The 25,571-nt window shown below is 45.0% G+C and overlaps 1 protein-coding gene across 1 annotated transcript in view; it reads left to right on the top strand.

Annotated features, from left to right (window-relative positions):
• The window catches only part of hps4 (HPS4 biogenesis of lysosomal organelles complex 3 subunit 2), a 54,952-nt gene that overhangs the window by 25,660 nt on the left and 3,721 nt on the right, over positions 1 to 25,571 (top strand). The window contains exons 6-11 of the mRNA XM_078554667.1: positions 1,498 to 1,592; positions 2,277 to 2,349; positions 4,205 to 4,223; positions 19,207 to 19,306; positions 19,881 to 20,793; positions 25,492 to 25,564. Of these exons, the coding sequence (XP_078410793.1) occupies positions 1,498 to 1,592; positions 2,277 to 2,349; positions 4,205 to 4,223; positions 19,207 to 19,306; positions 19,881 to 20,793; positions 25,492 to 25,564 (1,273 nt within the window). The remainder of the gene's footprint in view (positions 1 to 1,497; positions 1,593 to 2,276; positions 2,350 to 4,204; positions 4,224 to 19,206; positions 19,307 to 19,880; positions 20,794 to 25,491; positions 25,565 to 25,571) is intronic.

The following is a 25,571-nucleotide window of genomic DNA, read 5'->3' as shown; positions in this document are numbered from 1 at the left end:
TTGGAATATAAGACTTACATTTATTATTTATATAGCACTTCATCATAGGAACATAGAAATGGGAGTAGATCATTTAGTCCCTTGATCCTGTTCTGCCATACAATGTGATCATGACTGATTTACCACCTAACTCCACATACTTGCTTTTTATATAGATGATGTATACATATCCTTCAATAGCTTTTGGTTAACAAAGATCTAGCAATCTAAATTTTGAAATTAACTATAGATCTAGCTTCAAATGATGTTTGCAGAAGAGAGTTCCAAACTCCCAAACCCCCCTTTGCAAAAATAAGCGTTTCCTAATTCCACTCTTAAAAAGCCTGGGTCTAATTTTTAAACTATACCTTATAGTCCTGTATTTCACAACCAGCAGAAATAGTTTCTCTGTATCTACCCTCTCTGTTCAGCTTAATATCTTTAAAACCTCAATCAAATCACCCCTTAAATTTCTAAATTCCTGGACAAACAATCCAAGTTTGTATAACCTTTCCTCGCAATTTAATCGTTGGAGTCCAGGTAATCGTTCTGGTAAATCTATGCTGCACTCCCTCCAAGGTCAATATATCCTTCCTAAGGTGTGGTGTCCAGAACTGCTCTCAGTACTGTAGGTGTGGCCTAACCAGGGCTTTGTATAGCTGAAGCTTGTATTCTAGTCCTCTAGATATAAAGGCCAGCATTTCATTAGCCTTTTGGATTATTTTCTGCACTGTTCATGACATTTTAATGATCTATGAACTCAGGCCTCCAAGTTTCTTTGGACCTCTGCTGTTTCTCACTTTCCACCATTTAGAAAATAACTTAACTCTATCCAATTTAGGCCCAAAGTGGATGACCTCACATCTAACGACTTTGAAACCCATTTGCCACAGTTTTGTTCATTTCCTGAATATCACTTTGCAATGTTACACTTTCATCTACATTGCATACAATTTGAAAAAAAATGTGCTTTGTATATGTTGAGTCAAGATGAAGAGCACTGACCATTTTCATGTGGGGAGGTACAGCACCATTTTATGTGTAATAAGATCCCACAAATAGCAGTGAGATGAATGAACAGTTTTAATTAGATAGTTTGAAGGTTAAAGGACCCTGCATGAGCTGAGCTGCAAGCACCATAATTCTAAGTTTTGTGCTACATCACTGAAACAGTGCATCAGGTGACACTTGCTGTGAGGCACTGCCTGGTATAGTGCTGCTTTTCACCTCTGAATAAGTCATTTGTATGAAGGCTTAATGATCTTACCCGAAAAAAATTCGAGCATGACAAAAATATTAGTGCTGCAGATATGACACATGGGATACAGTGTAACGTTGAGGCATCACTGATGTTTTAAGTGGTTTATAATGGGAAGCAATTTGGTTTATTGATTGTACACTGATAAAACTTCACTTGACTAAATTCTGCTTGGCTTAGCTGCGTGTTAATCTGGAATTGACGTGTTGCTTTCTTGGGCAAGTTTTCTGATCCCATTCTGCTCTGTCTACTAACAACAGGTGGATCCCCTTTTACTACTAAAAGCTGCACTCATCTTACAGACTTGTCAGCGCTGCCCAAAGATCCTGGCTGGTTGCATCCTTTATACAAACCTGTAAGTCTGCAATGCACTGCACTTACATCCCTTTCATTTGTAGCAGCCAACATCATAATCAGTAGTCTTTGTCTTATGCTGCTTATTTTTTTTTGAGGTACATCTTTTAAATTACAATTTTTTGTTTTAATACTTATGCATGGTTCACCTCCCACTCTCCAGTTGTCTGGAAAGTAACTCCAGCTCCTTCCTGAGGCCTGATGGGTAAATGCAACATTCCAATACGACCATGGCTTACCCGCCCTGTGCTTAGCTGACTGATCGGAATAAGGACAGAATGGGAAGGAGGACAGACGTGGGGATATGACAGTCAGCTTCAGACCCTTGGGCTAGAGATGGGGAAGAAACAGCCACGCGTGCGTGTCTTCAGCCGGGCGAGGATGTGATACCCTTGCTGCCAAATAGCCGGTTGACAATCCCTATCCAGACCCGTGCAATAGAGAAGGCCGCTTTGGTCATGAACCAGAAAGCTATTGATGCTCATGATCTCCCAGCATGTGTCACTGCTTTGAGACTGAAAATGAAGAATAATGGGAGGTAGGCACTGGACACATTGAAATGGGTCGAATTCAGCTTTTAGGTACATCATGAATACCTTAACGTAGTCTTAGAGTTATATGCTGTCTGGTCTAATACTGCCACACTGATGTACACAGCACTATGTATAAATGTTTTGCTTTACAGAATTGTCAGCACTCAGCTTCCGCCTGGAATAACGGCCAAAATACTGGCGTATCAACCTGGTGTGAACAGTCAGGTAGGTCAGCAGATCATCACTTACACAGGAGTGCTCAGTGACTACTATACATGAAAAATATATTCTATGCAATGCTGCAATTTACTTGTTCAAAATTTGCAGATCTGTGCAGCAGCTTCCTGCTTTGAAAGGTACAAAATATTCTGCTAATGCGGAAGGTTTTAAGTCATCCGCTGCACTATACCTGTTGGCACGCTGTGCAAGGTTGATTTTTTTTGACTGGGAACACCTTTTCTGAGCACTTGGATATACAATCTTCAGCCAGTCTGTGGCAAACCAAATTTCAGTATAAAAGGGATTTATGGTGTCGGACTTCATCACAAGATCATATAGTTTTATTTGCTGGGTTCTCTATATAACTAATATCCCACTGAAGTGTTCATGTGAGACTGGTGCTGCTCTCAAATTTTCAACAAGCTGACCTCAGACGTAAGACCTAGTGTCCTTATCAACGACTAGTGTTAGTGGCCTAAACAAAACCTGTAAGTAGTGGCCTCCTGCACCTGTAGCTATTATTTCCACATTGTTCACGTGCACCCCAGATTATTGTCATTCCATACCATAAATCCTTCGATGTTCTATTGTAGATTAGATGTAATCCCTAGACGTATGATGGGAAGTTCACACAGTTGTAGACAGGGCATTGAAAAGAGCCTTATAATTTATACTTTATCTTCTCTAACCTTCAATCATCTCTCCTCTCTTCTTTCTTCCACCCTCTAGCTCTGCTCCTCCTTTCATGCTCATTCTCACCATCTCTCACTCTGCTCTCTCTGCACGGTCTCTCCCTTTGAGCTCTGTCTCTGTGCTCTGTCCCCCTCTGGACATGCTCACTCCTTCTCTCTGTCTGAGCTCTCTTTCCCTGTGCACGCTTTCTCTCCCTGTGCGCGCTCTTTCTCTCCTTCTGCATGCTCTCTCTCCCTCTGTGCGCTCTCTCTCTCCCTCTGCACCCTCTCTCCCTCTGCGCACTCTCTCCCTCTGGCTCTCTCACCATCTGCACACTCTCTCTCTACGCTCTCTGTCCGCACCCTCTCCCTCTGCGCACTTTCTCTCCCTCTGAGCTCCCTCTGCACTCTCTCTCTCTCCATGCTTTCTCTCCATGCTCTATCTCTCCACCCCATCTCTCTCTCTCGGCCCCCTCTGTCTCCAGCCTCTCTCTGCACTCCGTCTCTCTGCTCTCTCGCTCTCTCCGTGCTTTTTCCACCCTCTCTCCTTCCCTGCCCCCTCTCTCCATCGGCTCTACCCTCTCTATTTCTGCTCTCTCTCTTTCCTCTCTTTTTTAATGGTTGCACTATGCTCAATACCCCTGTTAACTTGTGTCTTCTTACAAGCTCCAAACATGCAGCCTTATACACTATTCCTTTCCTCTGCGATCTCAACTGTTTTGAAATTAAGACTTAGGGCCTGGTCTCTGACTTTAATTCATGCTTTCCCAAGACCTTAAGCCTGTGGAAGTCCAAAGCTCCTTCAGCTTTCCATCCCCCTTATTATCTATCGGCTTTTAAAACATAAGCTTGGCTTCTGTTAACCACTTTTTACAGATTTCTCTCTTTCTCTCTTTTTAAACCTTGGTGATGATATGCACTTTGGGACTTGGCTTTCTCAATAAGGTAAAGTAACTGTTGATGTAGCACGGTGACTGCTGTATGTGAAATGCATGTCTGTTATTTTCAGACTCTTCCTGCTAAACAACGCAGGGTTAGTGAAATATTACATTCAGTATTGTAGAAATGTTCGCATTTTTGTCTGACTACCCTGTATACATTCACCAGAACATAAGCTATCTCTCATCGTAGATGTAGAATGGTTGTACACTGACGAAGAGGTTTATTTGTGTCACTGCCTTTTCTTTCAGAATCTGACTGAGAGGCCAGGTAAGATTTATTTTATTTCTTGCCCTGTCATTTCCTGCCCCAGTTTCCTCCTCTCCTAAATGTGTTATTGTGTGGGTCACTGTTACACAGGAATTGTCTGCCCACCCAAGGGTTTATTCTTTACATGTGAGCTTAGAAAGTGAGTGTCAGAAGGCTAAACAACCAGCAGTGAGAGGTTTATACGAACATATGAAATAGGAGCAGAAGTAGGCCATTCGGCCCCTTTGAGCCTGCTTCACCATTCAATAAGATCATGGCTGATCTATTTATGTTTCGAGTTCCACATTCCCATCCACTCCGATAACCTTTGATTCCCTTGCCTAACAAGAATCTATTTACCTCTGCCTTAAAAATATTCAGTGACTCCGCCTCCACCCCTTTATGAGGCAGAGAGTTCCAAAGTCGCACTACCCTCTGAGAGAAAACTTTCTCCTCTTCTCTGACCTGTAAGGGTAATCCCTAATTTTAAAACAGTGCCCCCTAGTTCTGGACTCACCCACAAGAGGAAACATCCTTTCCACGTCTACCTTGTCAAGACCATTCAGGATCTTCTATACTTCAATCAAGTCACCCCTCGCTCTTCTAAACTCCAGTGGAAACAAGCCCAGTCTGTCCAACCTATCCTCATAAGGCAACCCACTCATTCCAGGCATCAATCTAGTAAACCTCTTCTGAACCGCCTCTAGTGCATTTACATCATCCCATAAATGAGGAGATCAAAACTGCACATGATATTCAAGATACGACCTCACCAATGTCCTCTATAACTGAAGCGTAACATCCTTATTTTTATGTTCAATTCCTCTCGTAATAAAGGATAGCATTTCATTAGCCTTCTTGATTACATGTTGTACCTACATACTAACTTTTTGTGGCTCACGCACGAGAACACCTAGATCCCTCTACACCTCGGAATCCTAATTCTTATACAACTGGGTTGTGCAATGTTGCCATAATGTCTACTAGATTAAAAATAACTAAGTGCAGAAACAACCAATTCCCATTGTACAAGCATTTCATTCACCACATTGAACATTACTCCTTGATTGTCTTTAAGGCTCCATCACCAAGCTGCCATTTTATCCAGTGTCTCCTTATTGCCAATATACTTGCAGTTCTGGAACACTTCCTCGGTCTCCAATCGAGCCAGACCACAGGTTCATTTGAAGCTTGGTGGGGAGGAGAGAACTGGATAATTGATAGTGAGTTCATGACCTGCCCTTTCATCTCTAGGATCTGAAGTCAGACCCTACTCAGACTGATAACACCTCCCCCTTTCTCTAGCTATAGGAATCCTAGGCAGACCCCGTACTTCTGCACAAATGGCAGTTTGGTCAGAGGCTACAAACAACTTTAAAAACATATAGACAGTACAAAAACTTTTTTTTTTGCCTCCTTTGTTCCTGTCCTGCAGCCTTGGACTCTACTATATCGCCTGAGTACCCATGCTTCTTTGGTGAACTTCAATAGCCAATGCCAGGTGGAACTTGATTTTCCCCTTGTCCTGTGTCCAAAAGACTTCCAACATGGAAACTCTAGCCGATTTCCAGTAGCTGATTCTGATTCCACACACCCTCACTTAAGTTCTTTGGATAGCATTTGGGACTGACAACACATGCTGACCTTTCTTTTTCCTGACCAGGAACTCCATCGGTTTTGTGGTCAATTTAAATGCCACTGGCTAAAATCAGCCAATGCAACAAGGACCAGGAATTAAACTTAGGACCTTCCAGGTTGCTGTGGCTCAATTAATTTAATTAGCAATGTAAAGATTGCTATACATACATTATGTAAGAGTCTTTCTTTTACCTTTCTTGTTTTCCTTTTAGTCAAATAGCAACAACAAAAAAAATTCTTCAGAAAGTTATTTAGAATTCTGAATATATACATGCAGAATAAATGTGTATGAAGGGCAAGGAGTTGCAAACTACAAAATTCTGTTTCTACGTTCAGAAGACAGTATGAAGTGAAATAAGAAAAACAGGTTCTACAAAGTGTCATGAAGAGAGACAAGGCAGAGAAACCACGGAGAATAAGTCAGCAACTTCCAAAAAGAAGTTAAAAGCGGCAGTGAGAGAGATAAAAAGGGAACTAGAGCACAGGTTTGGAGGCCAAATGCAACATTGAGAAAGTCTTCCAACATTATAACAGCAAGAGAATTATTAAAGGTTGCAAGTGTGGTTGAAACTGAGGATGAACTGAAAATGCTTAGTTGAGCGTCAGCCGACTTCGCACGTGTCAAGATCCCATAAACCGAGAATGAATGACCAGTTAATCTGGAGCAATGAACGAGTTGAACCAAATGGCTTCTCTGTACTCTGCAAATTTGTCTTCAGCTTTTACTCTGCTTCCAATTGATCAGTTTCAACGGGTGGAATTTTCCATAAATGAGACTAAGTGTGGTGGCGGGCGGTTTCTGCAGCGCCCTCCCCGCTGTCCGCAATGGTGGGGGGGAATTCCCGTCCGATTTTGCACTTGTAGAGTCATTAATTATGAAAAGGTGCATATCGGTCTAAATCCAAGTTTTTGGTATTCATTCACGGGATGTGGGCTTGGCTGGCTCAGCCAGCATTTATTGCCCATCCCTAGTTGCCCTTGAGAAGGTGGTGGTGAGCTGCCTTCTTGAACCGCTGCAGTCCATGTGGTGTAGGTACACCCACAATGCTGTTAGGAAGGGAATTCTAGGATTTTGCCCCAGTGACTGTGGAGCAACAGCAATATATTTCCAAGTCAGGATGGTGAGTGACTTGGAGGGGAACTTCCAGGCGATGGTGTTCCCATGTATCTGCTGCCCTTGTCTTTCTAGATGGTAGTGATCGAGGATTTCGAAGGTGCTGTCTAAAGTGCCTTGGTAAGTTCCTGCAGTGCATCTTGTAGATGGCACACACTGCTGCTACTGTGCATTGGTGGTGGATGGAGTGAATGTTTGTGGATGGGGTGCCAATCAAACGGGCTGCTTTGTCCTGGATGATGTCAAGCTTCTTGAGTGTTGTGGGAGCTGCACTCATCCAGGTAAGTGGGGAGTATTCCATCACATTGCTGACTTGTGCCTTATAGATTGTGGACAGGCTTTGGAGAGTCAGGAGGTGAGTTACTCATCACAGGAATCCTAGCCTCTGAGCTCTCTTGTAGCCACACAGTTTATATCGCTAGTCAAGTTCAGTTTCTGATCAATGGTAACCCCCCCAGGATGTTGATAGTGGGAGATTCAGTGATGGTAATGTCATTGAATGTCAAGGGGCGATGGTTAGATTCTCTCTTGTTGGAGATGGTCATTGCCTGGCACTTGTGAGGCACGAATGTTACTTGCCACTTGTCAGTTCAACCTGCCGGGTTGGGAGCTGTTTCGTCCGGCTGCCATAAGCTGGTGGGTTCGAAGGTCCAAGCCCCATATTTAAAGGCCAATCCAACACACGGCCTCAGTCTCTCCAGCCACTAGAGATGCCTGGCAGCCAGAAGAGGAAGGCTGAGAGCCTGAAGAGGAAGGTAGCACCCCGCTTCACACACCAGGCCCCTCCCAGCCTTGATCAGAGGGGTGCGGGCGCAAAGGCACACGCTCTATCCAGGGATGCCTGCGGGAAGCACAGCCTCACTTCTCCGGCCTAGGAGGCTATCATGGAGCAGGTCAGCGCTGCTGGCAATCGTGTCCAAAATGTTACCCAGTGCAGGAAGAGGATGAGTGATCTCATCTGCTCTGCCAGGGTAAGTCATCCTTCAACTCCTTCCAATATCAAACTCGCATCACAGCATCATGAACTCAAACGGCTACTCTCTTCCGGTATCTCACGCAACCATTAGCGGGGGATACGTATCAACACTCATTCTCTCACTGAGACTTTCACATCACCACCATCCCATCTGTCATGTTGCTCACACTCTATTCTCTGGCCCTTCTGTGGAGGGCTCACCACACACAGGGGTCATGCATTTCCCCCCACCTCTACTCCATCCCTTATCATCACATGCCTTTCTTTTTCCTTCATACAGGCCAAGCTGGCGCACAACAGGCACAAGAGTTTGCAGACCGGGGCGGGGGGGGAACAGCCGACATTATCGTCCTCACTGAATTAGAGGAGGCTGTAGACGAGCTGGTCGGAGAGGACAAGGATCGCTGGTATGACGTGGCAGATGATGTGCGCCAGGTGGACCAAATCTACAAGGGAAACTTGGACACGCTATCACAACAGTTTGCAATTTGTTACGAGATGTGTGCACTGAATTCAGAAGTAATAAGTCCACCAAGATCTTTAGAGATTTTAAAAATTAAATTAAAATATTTATTAACAAAATATAAAAGCTTTCAAGCACATACAGAAGACTACAATTACTTACTACTATAATAACCCCTAAAACTCCTAATTAACCTTACCTCCATTTACACACGCTTTAAGGCAATGGTCCAAAATAGATTTTATATTTAAAACAGAAGCAGCAAATTAACACAATACCCACTTGACAGTGGAATTCCAAATGGCTTTTCCCCAACTTCAGTTTCATTATATAAGTAGACTTCTGCACAAATGCTGGAGGCTTCATTAAGGCTATTTCACACGCTCCTGTTAGATCTTACATGGCCTTCTAACACATAACCTTTCATTATCCTTTATATATGTTTCTCTCTTTTTAATATGTAAATTCTATTGTTCCTTGTGTCTTTGAAACTGTAACTTCCTCATAATATAAAAACTTTCATTTTGCCGCTATATATTGTCAGTAACCTTTGGGAAAAATAAACACATTCCTTAGCCTTGTTTATCTGGCTAGTTGTAAACAGGCTAAGATTCCTTTGAAATCCAAATATCCCTTTATTTATCTAAAAATGCAAATTCCCTTCATACCTTACATGCTAAGCCTGCATCTATGTTTACTCATCAGCAATGTCAAGCACCTAGCTTCTTTTGATGATATAGAGCTTGCAGTCTACTTGACTACAAAATGTAATTAAATCACACACAGACCCAACTATACCTACCCCCATAAATCTACTTCACAATATTAAAAAATTTATGAAAATTATTATACTTCCATCATATTGCTCCTGTGGGGAAGGGGAGATTGGCCTCTCCCACCAACCTAGTGCAGATCACAGCTCCATCACTCCATCAAATCCTGACGTTCGCAGTGAATCACACGTAGTCTTATCTGGCTCATGCTCATTAACTGAAACTCTATTTTCTAAGCACCAGCAGATCAAGGCCCCCAAGCCAGCTCAGCACCAGTGCGAGCCTTCAGACTTCACCTGAAGAGAGAGCTCCGGCAGAACATTCACAGCACCTGCACGCACCCTCCACCAGCTCAGAGACACACATGTCAGTGGGGTACAGCTGTAGCTTAGGCTCAGGCTCACTTTCTGGGGAACACCTCACTGACATATCCCCACAGCAGTCGGAGGCAGGGACAGCCCAGGTGTCCAGCACTCAGAGGGCTGCTGAAGACCAGCCTCCCGCTCAGTCCTTCTCTGGAAGCGGCTGCCAAATCAATGCTGGAGATGCAACGACAGGTGGCAGAACATCAGGCAGAGATTCGACAGTTACTTAGCAGACTAGAGCGAATGGTGGAGGAGTCCATCCGCGTTCTGCCTGATGTCGTAGCTCCGACATGCAAGCGCCTCGAGGTCACTATGGGAATGCTGGTGACCACCATGGAGACCTTGGTCCAGCAGCTCTTGCCGGATTTGCGCTCGGCCCTGCACCCCATGGCCACACACCTTGGTGGGCACCATCACCACGTAGGCGACATGAAACGAGGCACCTTGAGCTCCCTCTAGGTGCAGCATCTCCTGCAGGAGTCAGGCTAGGGCCCTGAGGCACCAACAGGGAGGATGAGTGTCAGCTGGACACCCCGGGGACCTACCCTTGGGACACTCCAAGGGTGTGCAGCTGCTCACAGCCCCCTCTTCCTGCGACCTCATCCACTCCAGGCCGACGAGGGCGCTTCTGCCCCTGAGTAAGTGACCGTTATCAGGCCACGGCTCTCCAGGCCTCAGGCCACCAGAGGACGTCCATCAAGGCCACCACAGACATCAGGACGTAACAGTCAGCAGGCTGGCTCCACCTCTGTTGTGGATGTCAGGGCTGCACCCAGGCATAGAGGTAGAGTTAGGAAAGTTAAGAAAAATTGATGTTACTTTTGGGTCACAAGTGTGCTAGACATTTAAATAAATTGCACTTTTGCTAATACATTTGATGGTTATGTGAATGTTCCGGTCAACTAAAGACATTGTGATTTTGTACTTTAAAATCCTCTTATTTGGAGGTTTGGCCTTGCTCCCAGGATAGTGATGGCGTCCCACTGTGAGATTCATATTCCTGTGATGCCAACCCCAGTTGAACTAGTCTCTGCGTCCTTGTGTGATGTCAGGGAGATATGTTTAAATCTTTATAGGAAATGTGTGATGTAAGCATTTCAAACCCTTCTTTCTCAAGGAACACCACTGAGTGAGGGCAGCTCATCAGCGTTGATATTCTAGTGGCATTTGTGCCTCCTCAGTGGTAGTGGCATTAGAAAAGACATGCAGGGGAGGAGGAGATCCCCAAACATGTGCACATCTCAGTCGCAGCCGTGTTTGCATCGTTAGATGATGGCGAAGGCTTCAGGTCTTCTCTCGTATCACTCTTGTTCCTAAGTGGACACTCAGTTCTCAGAGTGAGCTCACTCACAGGGCCCCATGGACCAAAGCAAAGATCATGGCCTGGCAATTCATGAGGTCAGAACGCACAAGTGTGAATGCAGGACTCGTTCTTGCTGCAAGTGGGTGGTCATGCCCTGAGTTAAAAGAAAATGGCACTGAGGACTAGGAGAGATGTGGCCATATTCCCTCACTTAACTTTACTCTTCCTGGAACCTGTCAGCAATTAACGTATTGCGGGTACGTCTCCCATATCTTCCTCCCTTCATGGTGTGTTCGCGCTCATACTGACCCTCAGCAGCTTCCTGAGGTTCCTGAGGCTCTGGATCTTCATCCTCCGATGAGCTCTCATCCTCCTCCAGTTCATCCTCTGGCAGGGGTTCACCTCTTTGCATTGCCAGATTGTGAAGGGCGCGACACTCTGCGGTGATGTGGGAAACCCTGGCGGGAGTGTACTGGAGTGAGCCACCTGAGTGGTGCAAGCACCTGAAGCACAACTTCAGAAGCTCTGTGGTCTGCTCTATAAGGGAGCATGTGGAGCTGTGAGCAGCGTTGTACTTCTCCTCAGAACAACTCTGAGGGCGACGCACTGGTGTCAACAGCAAGTGTTTCAGTGGGAACCCCTTATCCCCAAGCAGCCAACCCTGCAGACATAACAGCCCCTCGAAAATCTCAGGCAGTTGGGAGTGACTCAGGATGTAAGAGTCATGGCAACTCCCATGGTACCGTGCACAAACATGCGGTATGTGCTTCCGGTGATCGCACACCCAGGGCCATCCCTAGCGGGGGGGGGCGTCGTGGGGCCTGGGGCAATTCACATTGTGCGGGGACCCCCGTAACCTTTTTATACAGGTGAAACCCGGTTACAATGAACGTCAAGGGCAGCTGCAACCTGCAGGTTAAATACAGATAGCATCCAGCTGTATAATTGCAACGTAGTTATATTATATTGCCCTTCTTATGTATAATTATAATGAAGTTCATGTAATAAAAAAAAACTCACCAATCACGATCAGTGATTATATTCTGAAAACCTCCTTCCCAGACTTCCTTGCAGCAAGCTCTGTTCTCAGATCGTGGGAATCCAGGTTAGATGCTACTTCCTTCTCGATGGACAGAATTGCCAGTTCGCGCAGCCTCTCTTGAGACATAGTTGTCCTTTTTCTGGTAGTTCTTTTTCATTTTTGATCTGAAAAAACTTGGCTCCGCTCCCTGAAGCCACTGTGACTGGCATTCTCAGCAAAACCCCGCACTCTATTGCTGTGTTCGGGAGGGAAGCGTCGAGTGTTTTAAGAAACTGAAGGGCTTGAAGTGCAGTACTTGCTCCTTCAGGGATGAATTCTCGTAGCAACCAAAGCTCTGAGAAAAAGATTTGCACTGTTGATATCGTGGGATTCTTGGTCAGACAAGGCAATGCCCAATTCCATGCACCGCTTTCTCATGTCATCTTCTGTCATTTCTGAGTTTCTTCACATCAGGTAGAAAATTGAAAGTTTAGGTGTATACTTGCACTTGTTCAAAGCAGGTGGTCAGTGACACAAGAGCCTGATCCACAATGACCGGAAAGTAATTGGGTTCAAATACTTCCTTGGGCGAATTCTCCAGCTCCTCTTCACCTCTCTTTCGTTTCGCACATTCTCTGAATTTAGCTTCAACGTCCATTTCAGCCGCTATTTCTGTTGCTGTGTTCTCGCTGAGGTAAATCCAGTATTTCTGTATTTCCGCAGAAAGTTAGTGAGTCCCTTGATGTGTGCAATGGCTACATTAAGCTGCATTTCGCTGGATTGAAGTGTCTGCTCACAGTGTTTACAGTGAACTTGTCATACCACATAACCGTTGCAAACAAATTCTAAATTTTCGAGTTTGTGGTTGACCAAGGACTCAGCCTCACTTAACCTTTGAGCTGTCGCGTTCTTTATCAACTTTAAGCAAGATGTTCCTGATATCACTTGTCTGGTAACAGATTGCTCTTACACTCTCTAATCGGCTCTCCCACCTAGTGTCTGACAACAGCTTTGGAGTTAGAGAGGGTGCATTCACTCTCTATATTTGCCATCTATTAGTTGAAGCTGCAAGTATATTGTAAATTCATTGTACAACTCCAAAAACTGTCGTGGTTTAGAACTACACTTTGCCATATCTCCCAATACCAGATTTAAGTTGGGGCAGCCACGTGGAGTGAAAAGGGCTTGGTGGTTGAGTTGAAGGATGCATGATTGTACACCTCATTTCTGGCCCTTCATATTTGCCTATTGTATCGTCGTATCCCCTGCCCCTACAATCAGTAATATGGAAGCCAAGTCCGTCCAACGCAGCCGTGAGAGAATCTGACACTCCTTGTCCACTTTTGCCTTGAACCGGAAGAAAGTCAATAAAATTCTCCCTTACCTTCTCTTCTTCAGAAGCCACGTCAACACAATGAAGCACAAGGGACACCTGCTCTCGGTGACTCGGATCAGGTGTACAGTCAAGAATAACTGCAAAGTATTTTGCAGTCTTCACCTTTTCAATAATGTTTTTCTTCAGCTGCAATGCCATCATCGAGATTAGCTCATTTTGAATATGAGGTCCAAGATAAAGCTCATGTATTTCTTCGTTTTTGATAGGTCGGACATGCTCTTGCATCGTAGGATTGAATTTAGTTGACCATCTCAGTTGACCCCAGAAAGTTGCCATTGTTATGTACGTAAAGCCTTGCATTCGCTCCACGAAATGCTGAGTTGTGCTCAGCTAGGTACTACACCACTGCTATAATACGTGTCAACAGTGGTTGCTTGTTTATTTCTCTCTGTGCATATTCATCTATTGTTGAGGTGTCAGCTGTGGCTCAGTTCATAGCACCCTCGCCTTTGAATCAGAGGGTTGTGGGTTCATGTCCCACTCCCGGAAACCAAGAACTGTGATTGTACTCGAAAGAGTTGTAATCTGTGACTGTTGATAACTCGAAGAGAGTTTCATCTATTGTTTTCATTGCAGAGAATCTTCGTTTTATTTCAATCCATTTTGTTGCATTTTGAATATGCTCTTTAGATAATATATGAGATTGCAATCTGTCATTGAGATGCTTCCAGTCATCCCAGCCTTCCTTTACTAATTTGCATGCCGCTTTTGAACCAGAAAATTTGCAGCAGAGGCAAAAAAAGCTGCATCAGCTTTCTTCGAACACACCAGCCAATTTCTTTCAACCCTTTCTCCATTTGGCATTCTCCATGTGTATATGTCATCGGAAAAAGTTTCAATACTCACCGTCCTTTGGAAAGACATAGTCACTATTATTTCCACAGGCCCACTCTCCACTAAAATATCTACCGTCTTGTTGTCAAATAAATATGGCCAATTTGCTGGCTTATACATCTCTTCTTCAGCGTTGGAAGTTTCATCAACCTGTGTATATTTTGCACTAATGCCCTCTTCCTCAGCCGTGATGGTAAATTCGCTGGAGCGCATTAATTCACCATTTTCCTCGCGAGCCAAAACACTTCTTAAAAACCTTGAACTTTTCCAGCGAGCTTTTCAGGGTCTTGTCCATTTCTTCTCTTTTTTTTCTGTCTTTTCTCCGCACCTGAGCTTTATTTTCTCCATTTGCCTCTGTCTCTGCCAATGCTAGCCATTGTATTCTCAATAACAAATAGGGTCACTCCTTTGCTTTAATGAAACCGATGCCTTCAAACTAAACCGGAAACAAAAGGTCAGACACATTCAAAGGTCATCCCCAAAGCGTGCGGCCCAGGGCATTTGTCCCAATTCGCCACACCCAAGGGATGGCTCTGCACACACCGGTTGTACAGTGATGGAATGATAGCCCATGCGATTTATAAACGTTAGGACCTGCTGCCATGGAGCCCCTATCGCCACATGGGTGCAGTCTATTGCACCCTGCGCTCTTGGGAAGCCTGAGATGGCGGCAGAGCTGGTGAATCTCGCAGCCTGGCTATCTTCATCCAGAGCAAACCTGACATAACGATGGGCCTTCCTGTAAAAGGTATCTGTGACCTGCTTTATGCATCGGTGTGTAGCAGACTGAGAAATGCCGCACAGGTCCCCTGTTGATCTTTGGAAAGAACCCGAGGCCAAGAAATTGAGTGCTGCGGTCACCTTCAAAGCCACTGGCAGGGGATACCCTCCAACTCCACGTGGCATCAGGTCTTTACGAAGAATGTGGAATATGTAATGTATTAGAGCTCGGGGAAAGCGTATACGGCAATGTCTCTCACTCATTTGTAAATAGGAGACTCTTCTACGTTATACCCTAGGTCTGGTGAGTTGCCCCAGTTGCTTGGGTCTCTCCTCCTGACCTGCCTGTTCATGCTCTGGCTCCACTTGACCATGTCCCTCCTGCTGGAGCTGCGCGTGGGGTTGCCTCTCCCTCTTTCACCTCCTCCATTGCATTAGGACCCTGACAAAGGCAGCATTGAACCCTGGATCCATATCTGCTTTTGCCTTCTCTCTGAAAGGAAACATTGAAGACATTAATGATTCAAGGGGCAAGAAAGTGAAGCTCAGAAGATAACACATGCTGGCTGATGCCACCTTGTCCCTGAGACACTAGCACACACATCGAGATGACCAAGGTGGCATTGCAGGTATGTAACATCTTGAGTCCTGCGTGGGATGCTAAAGCTTCAGCCTGATGAATGACCCGACCTAGCTCTGTGCTCCAGTCTCTGATGTGGCACATTAATGACCGATCAGTTGCTCATGGTCAATGAATGGATGCCCTTTGGCCAGTTAGGAATGTCAATTCAGGTGAACATGTGACAGGCCTTCACTGATGGGATGCCATATATGATACAGCTGTGCCTCCTTCACTATTGCCTGCATTCCCAAATTCTACATTCCAAGTGTTACTCTTGAGATGCAGCGACTGTGATGTGAAGCTACTGAGTTCTGAGTAGCCCTTTTAACAGTGCTAATGAAGTGATTGGCTTTCAGTGGCTATCATCGCAAGGAGGTCTTCCTCCTTTCTTTCTAAGCAGACTCCTGTGCACTCATGTGGCAACAAAAGGTTAGAGGGCAACCCCAGAAAGGCCCCCCTCGTGTTCACCCTTCCCCCTCACTGCCATTCCACAGTTTTCCCTCCCCGTTGCCCCCCTCGCCTTCATCAGCCCCACCCTCGTCTCACAGCCCATCCCCGGATGAAATGCTAGTTTCTGAAAGTGGCGGCCTGTGTGAGTACCATGGCACAGTGGTGTTGCTCAGGACAATGTAAGCAAACAGCAGGAGCAGACAAACCCTACAGACCCAGCAGAGTGGCGTTCATCCCAACAAGACCGGCGCAGCGCTATGGCAGGTAGGCTGTGTATGTTCCACTCACCTCGAAGTTACCAGCGAACTGAGGTCCGACTTGTGCCCCTTTCCTAACGGATTTGAGGCCGATCTAATTTCCACTGGCGTGGAAGGCCTGACAAGACCCCAGCCAGCAGCTGTTTTAATGAGGATTCGTGACATGTTAATAAATGCAAATGGCGTTCACTAGTCTGCGGAATAACCGACCCGCCATAAACACACCATGGGGAAAACTTACGACTTTTTGCCTGCTGCTGGATTCTCCTGCCTGCCACAAAACCGGCCACAGGCGGGATGGGAAATTCTACCCAGTATATCTTGCGTTGTCTGTTTGACCCATGATGTAGGTTAGTTGCTTTTGCGTCTCCACACTCTTCCCTTGGAGAGGAAGGTACTTTGGGTTGATTAACAATCTGACAAGCCATAACCATCATTATACTAGTCGATATATTGCCTTGTGTAAAACAAGAGGATTTTATGGACCCTCACAACACACATGATTGGAATGTGGGGCCACCCAGATCCACTGAGCACAAGTACCCCATTGCATTTCAACCAGAACTCAGAATCGGAGCTCTGGTCTCCAATTACTGGGATTGTCTGGGACGGGGTTTGAGCTCTGCACATTCTGAATCAGATAGGAATGCTATCATTAAACTGAGGGTTTGTTCCATGGGAAGAGGAAAGCAAGACAATTATTCCACTTTAATCCAGAGATTTAGCCCTGCAATTTAAACTTCCATGTCTGACTTTGATGTAAAGACGATGAAACGTTCCTCAGCAAACCAAATAATTAAAAACAGATTTAGTAGTGATTTTAAAGGTGTTTTTTTTATGTCAGTGTAACATTGTTGACCATTCATATTCTCCAGAATAAATTGCCCAACCTCTCTTGTTCTGGCACCATTGGGAATCCAATTACACAGATTTCCCATTCCATTGCCATTGCAATTAACTCTCCCATAGATCCAATGACTCTAGAGGGAACTAGTCCCTGACTTCAAATTTAAGGAAAGGGACATTGAAGCAAGAGTGCTGGTTTCAGTATCTTTGGCCCAGAACCAAGATACACCCTAAAGCGTTTTACGTCTATTGAGTGCACCCTGCTCTGCACCAGATAACAGTATGAACAACCCCATCCACCACTACTCTCCTACGTCTGGCTGAACTTGTTCTCACATTGAACAATTTCTCCTTAAACTCGTCTCACTTCCTCCAAATAAAAGGTGTGGCTATGGGTACCCGCATGGGCCCCAGTTATGCCTGTCTCTTTATGGGGTATGTGCAACATTCCTTGTTCCAGTCCTACTCAGGCCCCCTCCCACAACTCTTTCTCCGGTACATCGATGATTGCTTCGGTGCTGCTTCATGCTCTCCTCTGGACCTGGAAAAATTTATTAATTTTGCTTCCAATTTCCACCGCTCCATCATTTTCACATGGTCCATCTCTGACACTTCCCTTCCCTTCCTTGACCTCTCTGTCTCAATTTCTGGTGATAGTCTGTCCACCAATATTCATTACAAGCCTACCGACTCCCGCAGCTACCTCGACTACAGCTCCTCACACCCCGCTTCCTGTAAGGACCCCATCCCATTCTCTCAGGTCCTTTGCCTCCATCGCATCTGTTCTGATGATGCCACTTTCAAAAACAGTTCCTCTGATATGTCTTCCTTCTTCTGAAACCGAGGTTTTCCGCCCACGGTGGTTGACAGGGCCCTCAACCGTGTCCGGCCCATCTCCCGCGCATCTGCCCTCACACCTTCCTCTACCTCCCAGAACCATGATAGGGTCCCCCTTGTCCTCACTTATCACCCCACCAGCCTCCGCATTCAAGGGATCATCCTCCACCATTTCCGCCAATTCCAGCATGATGCCACCACCAAACACATCTTCCCTTCGCCCCCCCCGGCGGCATTCCGCAGGGATTGTTCCCTCCGGGACACCCTGGTCCACTCCTCCATCACTCCCTACACCTCAATCCCCTCCCACGGCACCTCCCCATGCAACCGCAGAAGGTGCAACGCCTGCCCCTTTACTTCCCCTCTCCTCACCGTCCAAGGGCCCAAACACTCCTTTCAACTGAAGCAACATTTCACTTGCACTTCCCTCAATTTAGTCTACTGCATTCGCTGCTCCCAATGCAGTTTCCTCTACATTGGAGAGACCAAATGCAGACTGGGTGACCGCTTTGCAGAACACCTTCGGTCTGTCCACAAGCATTACCCAGACCTCCCTGACGCTTGCCATTTCAACACTCCACCCTGCTCTCATGCCTACATGTCCACCCTTGGCCTGCTGCAGTGTTCCAGTGGAGCTCAACGCAAACTGGAGGAACAGCACCTCATCTTCTGACTAGGCACTTTACAGCCTTCCGGACTGTATATTGAGGTCAACAACTTTAGATCATGAAATCTCTCCTCCATCCCCACCCCCTTTCCGATCCCCCTTTTTTTCTCCAATAATTTATAATTTTTATTTATATTTATTTATTTTATTTTTTTATATATATTTTTTTCTTTTCCCACCTATTTCCATTATTTTTAAATGTATTTCCATCCATTGTTATATCTCTACCTTTTAGCCTATTTCGATCCCTTCTCCCCACCCCACCCACACTAGGGCTATCTTGCTCGTCCTGCTTTCTACCCTTCATGTCACCATTAGCACATCCTTTAGCTAATATCACCACCGTCAACACCCCTTTGTCCTTTTGTCTATGACATCCTTGCCAATCTCTTCTTTGCCTCCACCTATCACTGGCCCTCTATCCAGCTCTACCTGTGTCCCCCCCCCCCACCTTAAACCAGCTTATATTTCATCTCATTTCTACATTTCTTCGTTCTGATGAAGAGTCATTCAGACTCGAAACGTTAACTGTGTTCCTCTCCACAGATGCTGTCAGACCTGCTGAGTTTTTCCAGGTATTTTTGTTTGTGTAACAGTATGCTTCATGTGACTGAACTTTTCTGATGCAGTTATTCGTAAAGCAACCACTTTGGGGTTGTCATATTACACTGAGTAATGTTTCACTGAACATAATAAACTGCTGTCTCGGTTTTTATTTGCAGAAGACACGCCATTACCTAAGGATGTGACGATTTTGACTGTATTTGTTACTGAAGAAGAGTCTGCAGCTCTGCGGCAGTTCCCAGTTGGATGGATGCACGGGTGAGAGGGGCTTTTCAGGAGGCGGGTAAAGTACTGACTCGTGCTGGAATACAGTTTCACAATCTTACCTTGCCCACGGGAGCATTCTTGCTATGCAAGCCCAGATGAGCAGTGTCAGTAGGCCCTTTGACCAGAGAGTCAGCATCGTATAGCCAACCGCAGCACTGCCCTCATCAATGTCCAAACAACCAAGAGCTAGGTTATAATTGTGAGCTGCTTTCTCTTTTTAACTCTCCCACCCCATACAAGAAAACTAAGGTCTAAGGTGGAGACCCATGAGGGAAGTGTGTGTGTGAACGGTAAATGAGGACATTCTTGGCCTTGTTAATAGCCTCAGTGATAGAATAACCTGGTACTTTGTCGGTGTCCAAATGTAAAAGGTCAGTTAGGCATTGCTGGAGGGTGAAGCACACGCAAGGAACCATACTTCAATGAAAGGTTAACAGAGATGGGGAGATCCTTATGTTGTTTGATTATTGAAAAGTAGTCGACTCACCGTGGCATGAATTTGAAATTATAAAGTAAAATAAAATTTGGAACAAAGCTGATTTTGTATCTCTTTGTCATTTTGTAGATTACCCGAGTCTCCAAAGCCAGATTTGATTGAGACGAAGATTCAGAAACGGTCCCTCTCCAGAACACTGTCGGACAGTCCAGATCCTGAGGAAATGAACGGTGAGTACAGGCACTCTGAGGCAGAGTGTGAAAACTGCTCTGAGTTTGAGAACCCCCATCCAAATTCCAAAGAGATTGATAGACCAGCAGACTCCATGGATCTTGCTCAGAACTACCAAGGAGAACATTCCACACAACCTCATCAAATAAAGGTTGATTACAAGTCTTCAGGGAATGCAAACTCTCATCCTAAGAACGAATTCCCATTGCCTTCCATTCCTAAAACCTCTTCCCCTCCTGAAAACTCTTGCTTTTCACTAAAGTTGGACGAGGAACAGACTGACCCAGTTCCCAAGGAGGTTAGTGGTCCCTATGTGGAATTGACAGAAGATAGAAATGACGAGAACATTGAAAGAGTGACAAAATGTTCTGAAAGTCTCAGTGATCCGGTTTTAAATTCCATAAGTAGGTACACTATCTCTGATTCTCCGAAAGTGCATCTTCCTTCAGAATCTGAAAGTGATACTGGTCACGACCAGAAAGAAGCCAGTATTCCGTCTCCTTTAACCTCTTCCGTTGATGTCCAAACTGTGTCCTCGCAACAACATAGAAATTCGCCACATAGTGATACTCTGCTGTCTCGTGGTGTCTTGGGTAGAGTCTCGCCTAGCTCTTCACCACCAACAGAATATAGAGAAGAGGGTGTGGAAAGTGAGCAGACTGTGGCGCTAAAGTATGGAAGCCTGGATGAACCCAAAGACCATGGAAATTTGGTGAAACTAAATCTATATGTTCATACAGTGAAAGAGCTGGTAATGTTTCTTTTGGCTGAAGATGGACTTGGAGCCATTCACAGTGCCATTGAAGATGTTGTAAGTAATTTTAAACTCTGTCTGATGTTAAACAATGAGGCTAGTCTATGAATGATGTTAGATAGTCATTTGACAGTACAGAACTTGAGCATTGCTGAAGAAAGAGACATGCTTATACTTTCATGGGATGTGGGTGTCACTGGCAAGGCCAGCATTTATTGCTCATCCCTAATTGCCCTTGAACTGACTTTGCTAGGTCATTTCAGAGGGCAGTTAAGAGTCAACCACATTGCTGTCACATGGTCTGGAGCCACATCTAGGCCAGACCTGGTAAGAATGGCAGATTTCCTTCCCTAAGGGGGCATTAGTGAACCTGATGGGTTTTTACAACAATCGATGATAGTTTCATGGTCACTATCACTGAGACTAGCTTTATATTCTAGGTTTATTAACTGAATTCAAATTCCTGCACGGTGGGATTTGAACCCATGTCCCCAGAGCATTAAAAACAAAAATAAAAATACCTGGAAAAACTCAGCAGGTCTGGCAGCATTTGCGGAGAGGAACACAGTTAACGTTTCAAGTCCGTATGACTCTTCAACAGAACTAAGTAGAAACAGAAAAGAGGTGAAATATAAGCTGGTTTAAGGGGGGGTGGGACAGGTAGAGCTGGATAGAGGGCCAGTGATAGGTGGAGATAACCAAAAGATGTCATAGACAAAAGGACAAAGAGGTGTTGAAGGTGGTGATATTGTCTAAGGAATGTGCTAATTAAGGGCAGAAAGCAGGACAAGCAAGGTACAGATAGCCCTAGTGGGGGTGGGGTGGGGTGAAGGGAAGGGATCAAAATAGGCTAAAAGGTAGAGATAAAACAATGGATGGAAATACATTTAAAAATAATGGAAATAGGTGGGAAAAGAAAAATCTATATAAATTATTGGAAAAAAAGGGGGGGGATCGGAAAGGGGGTGGGGATGGAGGAGAGAGTTCATGATCTAAAATTGTTGAATTCAATATTCAGTCCGGAAGGCTGTAAATGCCTAGTCGGAAGATGAGATGCTGTTCCTCCAGTTTGCATTGAACTTCACTGGAACAATGCAGCAGGCCAAGGACGGACATGTGGGCATGAGAGCAGGGTGGAGTGTTGAAATGGCAGGTGACAGCGAGGTCTGGGTAATGCTTGCGGACAGACCGAAGGTGTTCCGCAAAGCGGTCACCCAGTCTGCATTTGGTCTCTCCAATGTAGAGGAAACTGCATTGGGAGCAACGAATGCAGTAGACTAAATTGAGGGAAGTACAAGTGAAATGCTGCTTCACTTGAAAGGAGTGTTTGGGCCCTTGGACGGTGAGGAGAGGGGAAGTAAAGGGGCAGGTGGTGCACCTTCTGCGGTGGCATGGGGAGGTGCCGTGGGAGGGGGTTACCCACAACTCTTTCTCCGGTACATCGATGATTGCTTCGGTGCTGCTTCATGCTCTCCTCTGGACCTGGAAAAGTGTATTAATTTTTCTTCCAATTTCCACCCCTCCATCATTTTCACATGGTCCCTGACACTTCCCTTCCCTTCCTTGACCTCTCTGTCACAACTTCTGGTGTTTGGTGAGACTGTCCACCAATATCCATTACAAGCCTACCGACTCCCACAGCTACCTCGACTACAGCTCCTCACACCTAGCTTCCTGTAAGGACTCCATCCCATTCTCTCAGTTCCTTCGCCTCCGTCGCATCTGCTCTGATGATGCCACTTTCAAAAACAGTTCCTCTGACATGTCCTCCTTCTTCCTTAACCGAGGTTTTCCACCCACGGTGGTTGACAGGGCCCTCAACCATGTCCGGCCCATCTCCCGCGCATCTGCCCTCACACCTTCCTCTCCCTCCCAGAACCATGATAGAGTCCCCCTTGTCCTCACTTATCACCCCACCAGTCTCCGCATTCAAAGGACCATCCTTGCCATTTCCGCCAACTCCAGCATGATGTCACCACCGAACACATCTTCCCTTCACCCCCCCTGGCGGCATTCCGCAGGGATCGTTCCCTCCGGGACACCCTGGTCCACTCCTCCATCATATAGATTTTTCTTTTCCCCCCTATTTCCATTATTTTTAAATGTATTTCCATCCATTGTTTTATCTCTACCTTTTAGCCTATTTCGATCCCTTCCCTTCACCCCACCCCCACTAGGGCTATCTGTACCTTGCTTGTCCTGCTTTCTACCCTTAATTAGCACATTCCTTAGATAATATCACCACCTTCAACACCTCTTTGTCCTTTTGTCTATGACATCTTTTGGCAATCTCCACCTATCACTGGCCCTCTATCCAGCTCTACCTGTCCCACCCCCCCTTAAACCAGCTTATATTTCACCTCTTTTCTATTTTTACTTGGTTCTGTTGAAGAGTCATTTGGACTCGAAACGTCAACTGTGTTCCTCTCCACAGATGCTGCCAGACCTGCTGAGTTTTTCCAGGTATTTTTAGTTTTGTTTTGGATTTCCAGCATCCGCAATTTTTTGCTTTTACCCCAGAGCACTAGCCTGGGTCTTTGGACTGTCTCTCCTGCGACATTACCACGACACCACCGTCTCCCTCTCCCACTAATCAGGGCAGAACTTGCAAGAATACCAATAGTAAGGTGAACAACAATTTATATAAATTTATATTAATATAAATTTGTTCAATTAATATCTGTTCTAATGAGTGCAAGACGAAAAGCTTTGACAGCATGTCTCTTTTCTTCAGCAATGATGTTCGAATAGGATAATAATAGAATGTGGCTGCAGGAACAAAACATATAGACAGGAGAAGTAGCTCCTTCCAGTAAAACCCTGTAACTAATTTTGTTCAGCAAATTACCCCTGGATTAGTCCCTGGCGTGAGAACTTCCAAAAACGTAGCCTAGTGTTGAGGTTTTTTTTAATCTCCTTAATGAGGGCACCGTTATCAATACAATTCTTCACGTTCTGGTTTTCTCCTGAATTGACTTGTACATGAGTGTGATTCCAGCAGTCGTCTGGTGCTGTGTCCATTCTTCACGAATGAGTCAAGGCAGTGAATTTGCTGACCTTAGACAGCGTCCTATAAACTCACTAAATGTAGAGATATTGCTGAAAAAAGACATGTTGAAGCTTTTCATCTTGCACTCAGCAAGACACTTCGCAAGAATACTAATATAAGGGGAAGACAACGATTTATTCTGTATGTGAAGAGAGTGCCGATTGGTTGGTCAGTGGACTCTGATGTATTCACTGGTGCATTCTCCATGGCAACACCTCTACCAATCTGAGTCCACTTCCACATGCAGAATAAATTGTTGTTTTCCCCTTATATTAGTATTCTTACAAAGTGTCCTGATGAGTGCAGGATGAAAAGCTTCGACATGTCTCTTTTTTTTCAGCCATACTCAAGTTCTGTACAACCAAATGTAGGGATGGTAGAAATCGACAGCAGAAATGGTTTGATGGTAATGAGGAAACTTGAGAGTGATTTTACGCAGAGCGTTGAGGTCAAATGTTCTGTCCACACAGCCACCCTAACAGAGATCAAATAATTCACCATAGATTGAACTGAGCACTTACTGTATGGTTCAGTACCTAGGTACTACATTTGCCCTCCCTACCATCAGACAGTATTTTTCATACAGATGCTTGAGAGTAAGGCAGTATCCTGGAATTCCAACAAAGGAATTTGTTAGTGTTCACTATAATATCCACCAACATATAACATCAAAAATTAATGAAATGTCGCGACAAACATCAGCTTTATGTAACTTAACTTGAAAATATCTCGATTATGCTTTATACTTCCCAGTCAAGACACTGGTGTGTTTACTGTTTTTTAGGAAACCTACAATGTGCTGATTTGATATCAGCTGTTGTGTGCTATTTGCAGCACACAGTGGTTAACATGTTTATTTTAAATTGCTATTCACATAATTTTAATGCATTTCCCAATGGAAATGATGGTGCAGTGGTAATGTGACTTCTCCTTCGACACCACCTGCCAAACCCCATGACCTCCATTACCTGGAAGGACAAGGGCAGCAAGTTCCTTTCCAAGCCACTCACCATCCTGGCTTGGAACTATATCGCCATTCCTTCACTGTCACTGGGTGAAACTCCCTTCCTAACAGCACTGTGGGCAATAAATGCCGGCCTACCCTGTGACGCCCACATCCCACGAAATAATTTTTAAAAGGTCCTGAGGTTAATGCTCTAGGGATACAGGTTCAAATCCTACCATGGCAGCTGGTAGCATTGACACTAAATTGAAAGCTAGTCTCAGTGATGGTGACCATGAAACTATCATGGATTGTTATAAAAAACCCATCTCGTTTACTAATCTCCTTTTAGGGAAGGAAATCTGCCATCCTTACCCAGTCTGGCATACATGTGACCCCAGACCCGCAGCAATGTGGTTGCCTCTTAACAGCCCTCTGAAATGACCTAGCAAGCCACTCAGTTCAAGGGCAGTTAGGGATGAGCAACAAAGGCTGGCCTTGGCTGCAATTCCCACGTCCACGAAAGAATAAGGGAAAAGATTCCATTTAATAACAAAACGTTAAACAGTGCATTTAAAAATAAAAGTACTGAGGGAGCACAATTCTTATCCTGATACTTTGAATTTTGAATAAATTTTGTAAAAGTTTGGAGTGTGATGCATCGGACTCAGTGTTCACTGCAGTTACACACCACTTGGCAATTATCCCTTTATGTTATTTGGTCAAGAGAATCCAACTATTTCTATTTTTGTCTCCTCCGCAGTATCACAGCACCCTGGCATCTTTAAATGGCTTAGAAGTTCACCTCAGTGAGAATTTACTCAACAGAAATTTCTGTAACAT

This window comes from Cetorhinus maximus, chromosome 12 (assembly GCF_964194155.1).
Source record: "Cetorhinus maximus chromosome 12, sCetMax3.hap1.1, whole genome shotgun sequence".
Lineage (NCBI taxonomy): Eukaryota > Metazoa > Chordata > Chondrichthyes > Lamniformes > Cetorhinidae > Cetorhinus > Cetorhinus maximus.
Note: the sequence above shows the minus strand (reverse complement) of the source record. Positions and strands in the feature narration are given on the sequence as shown.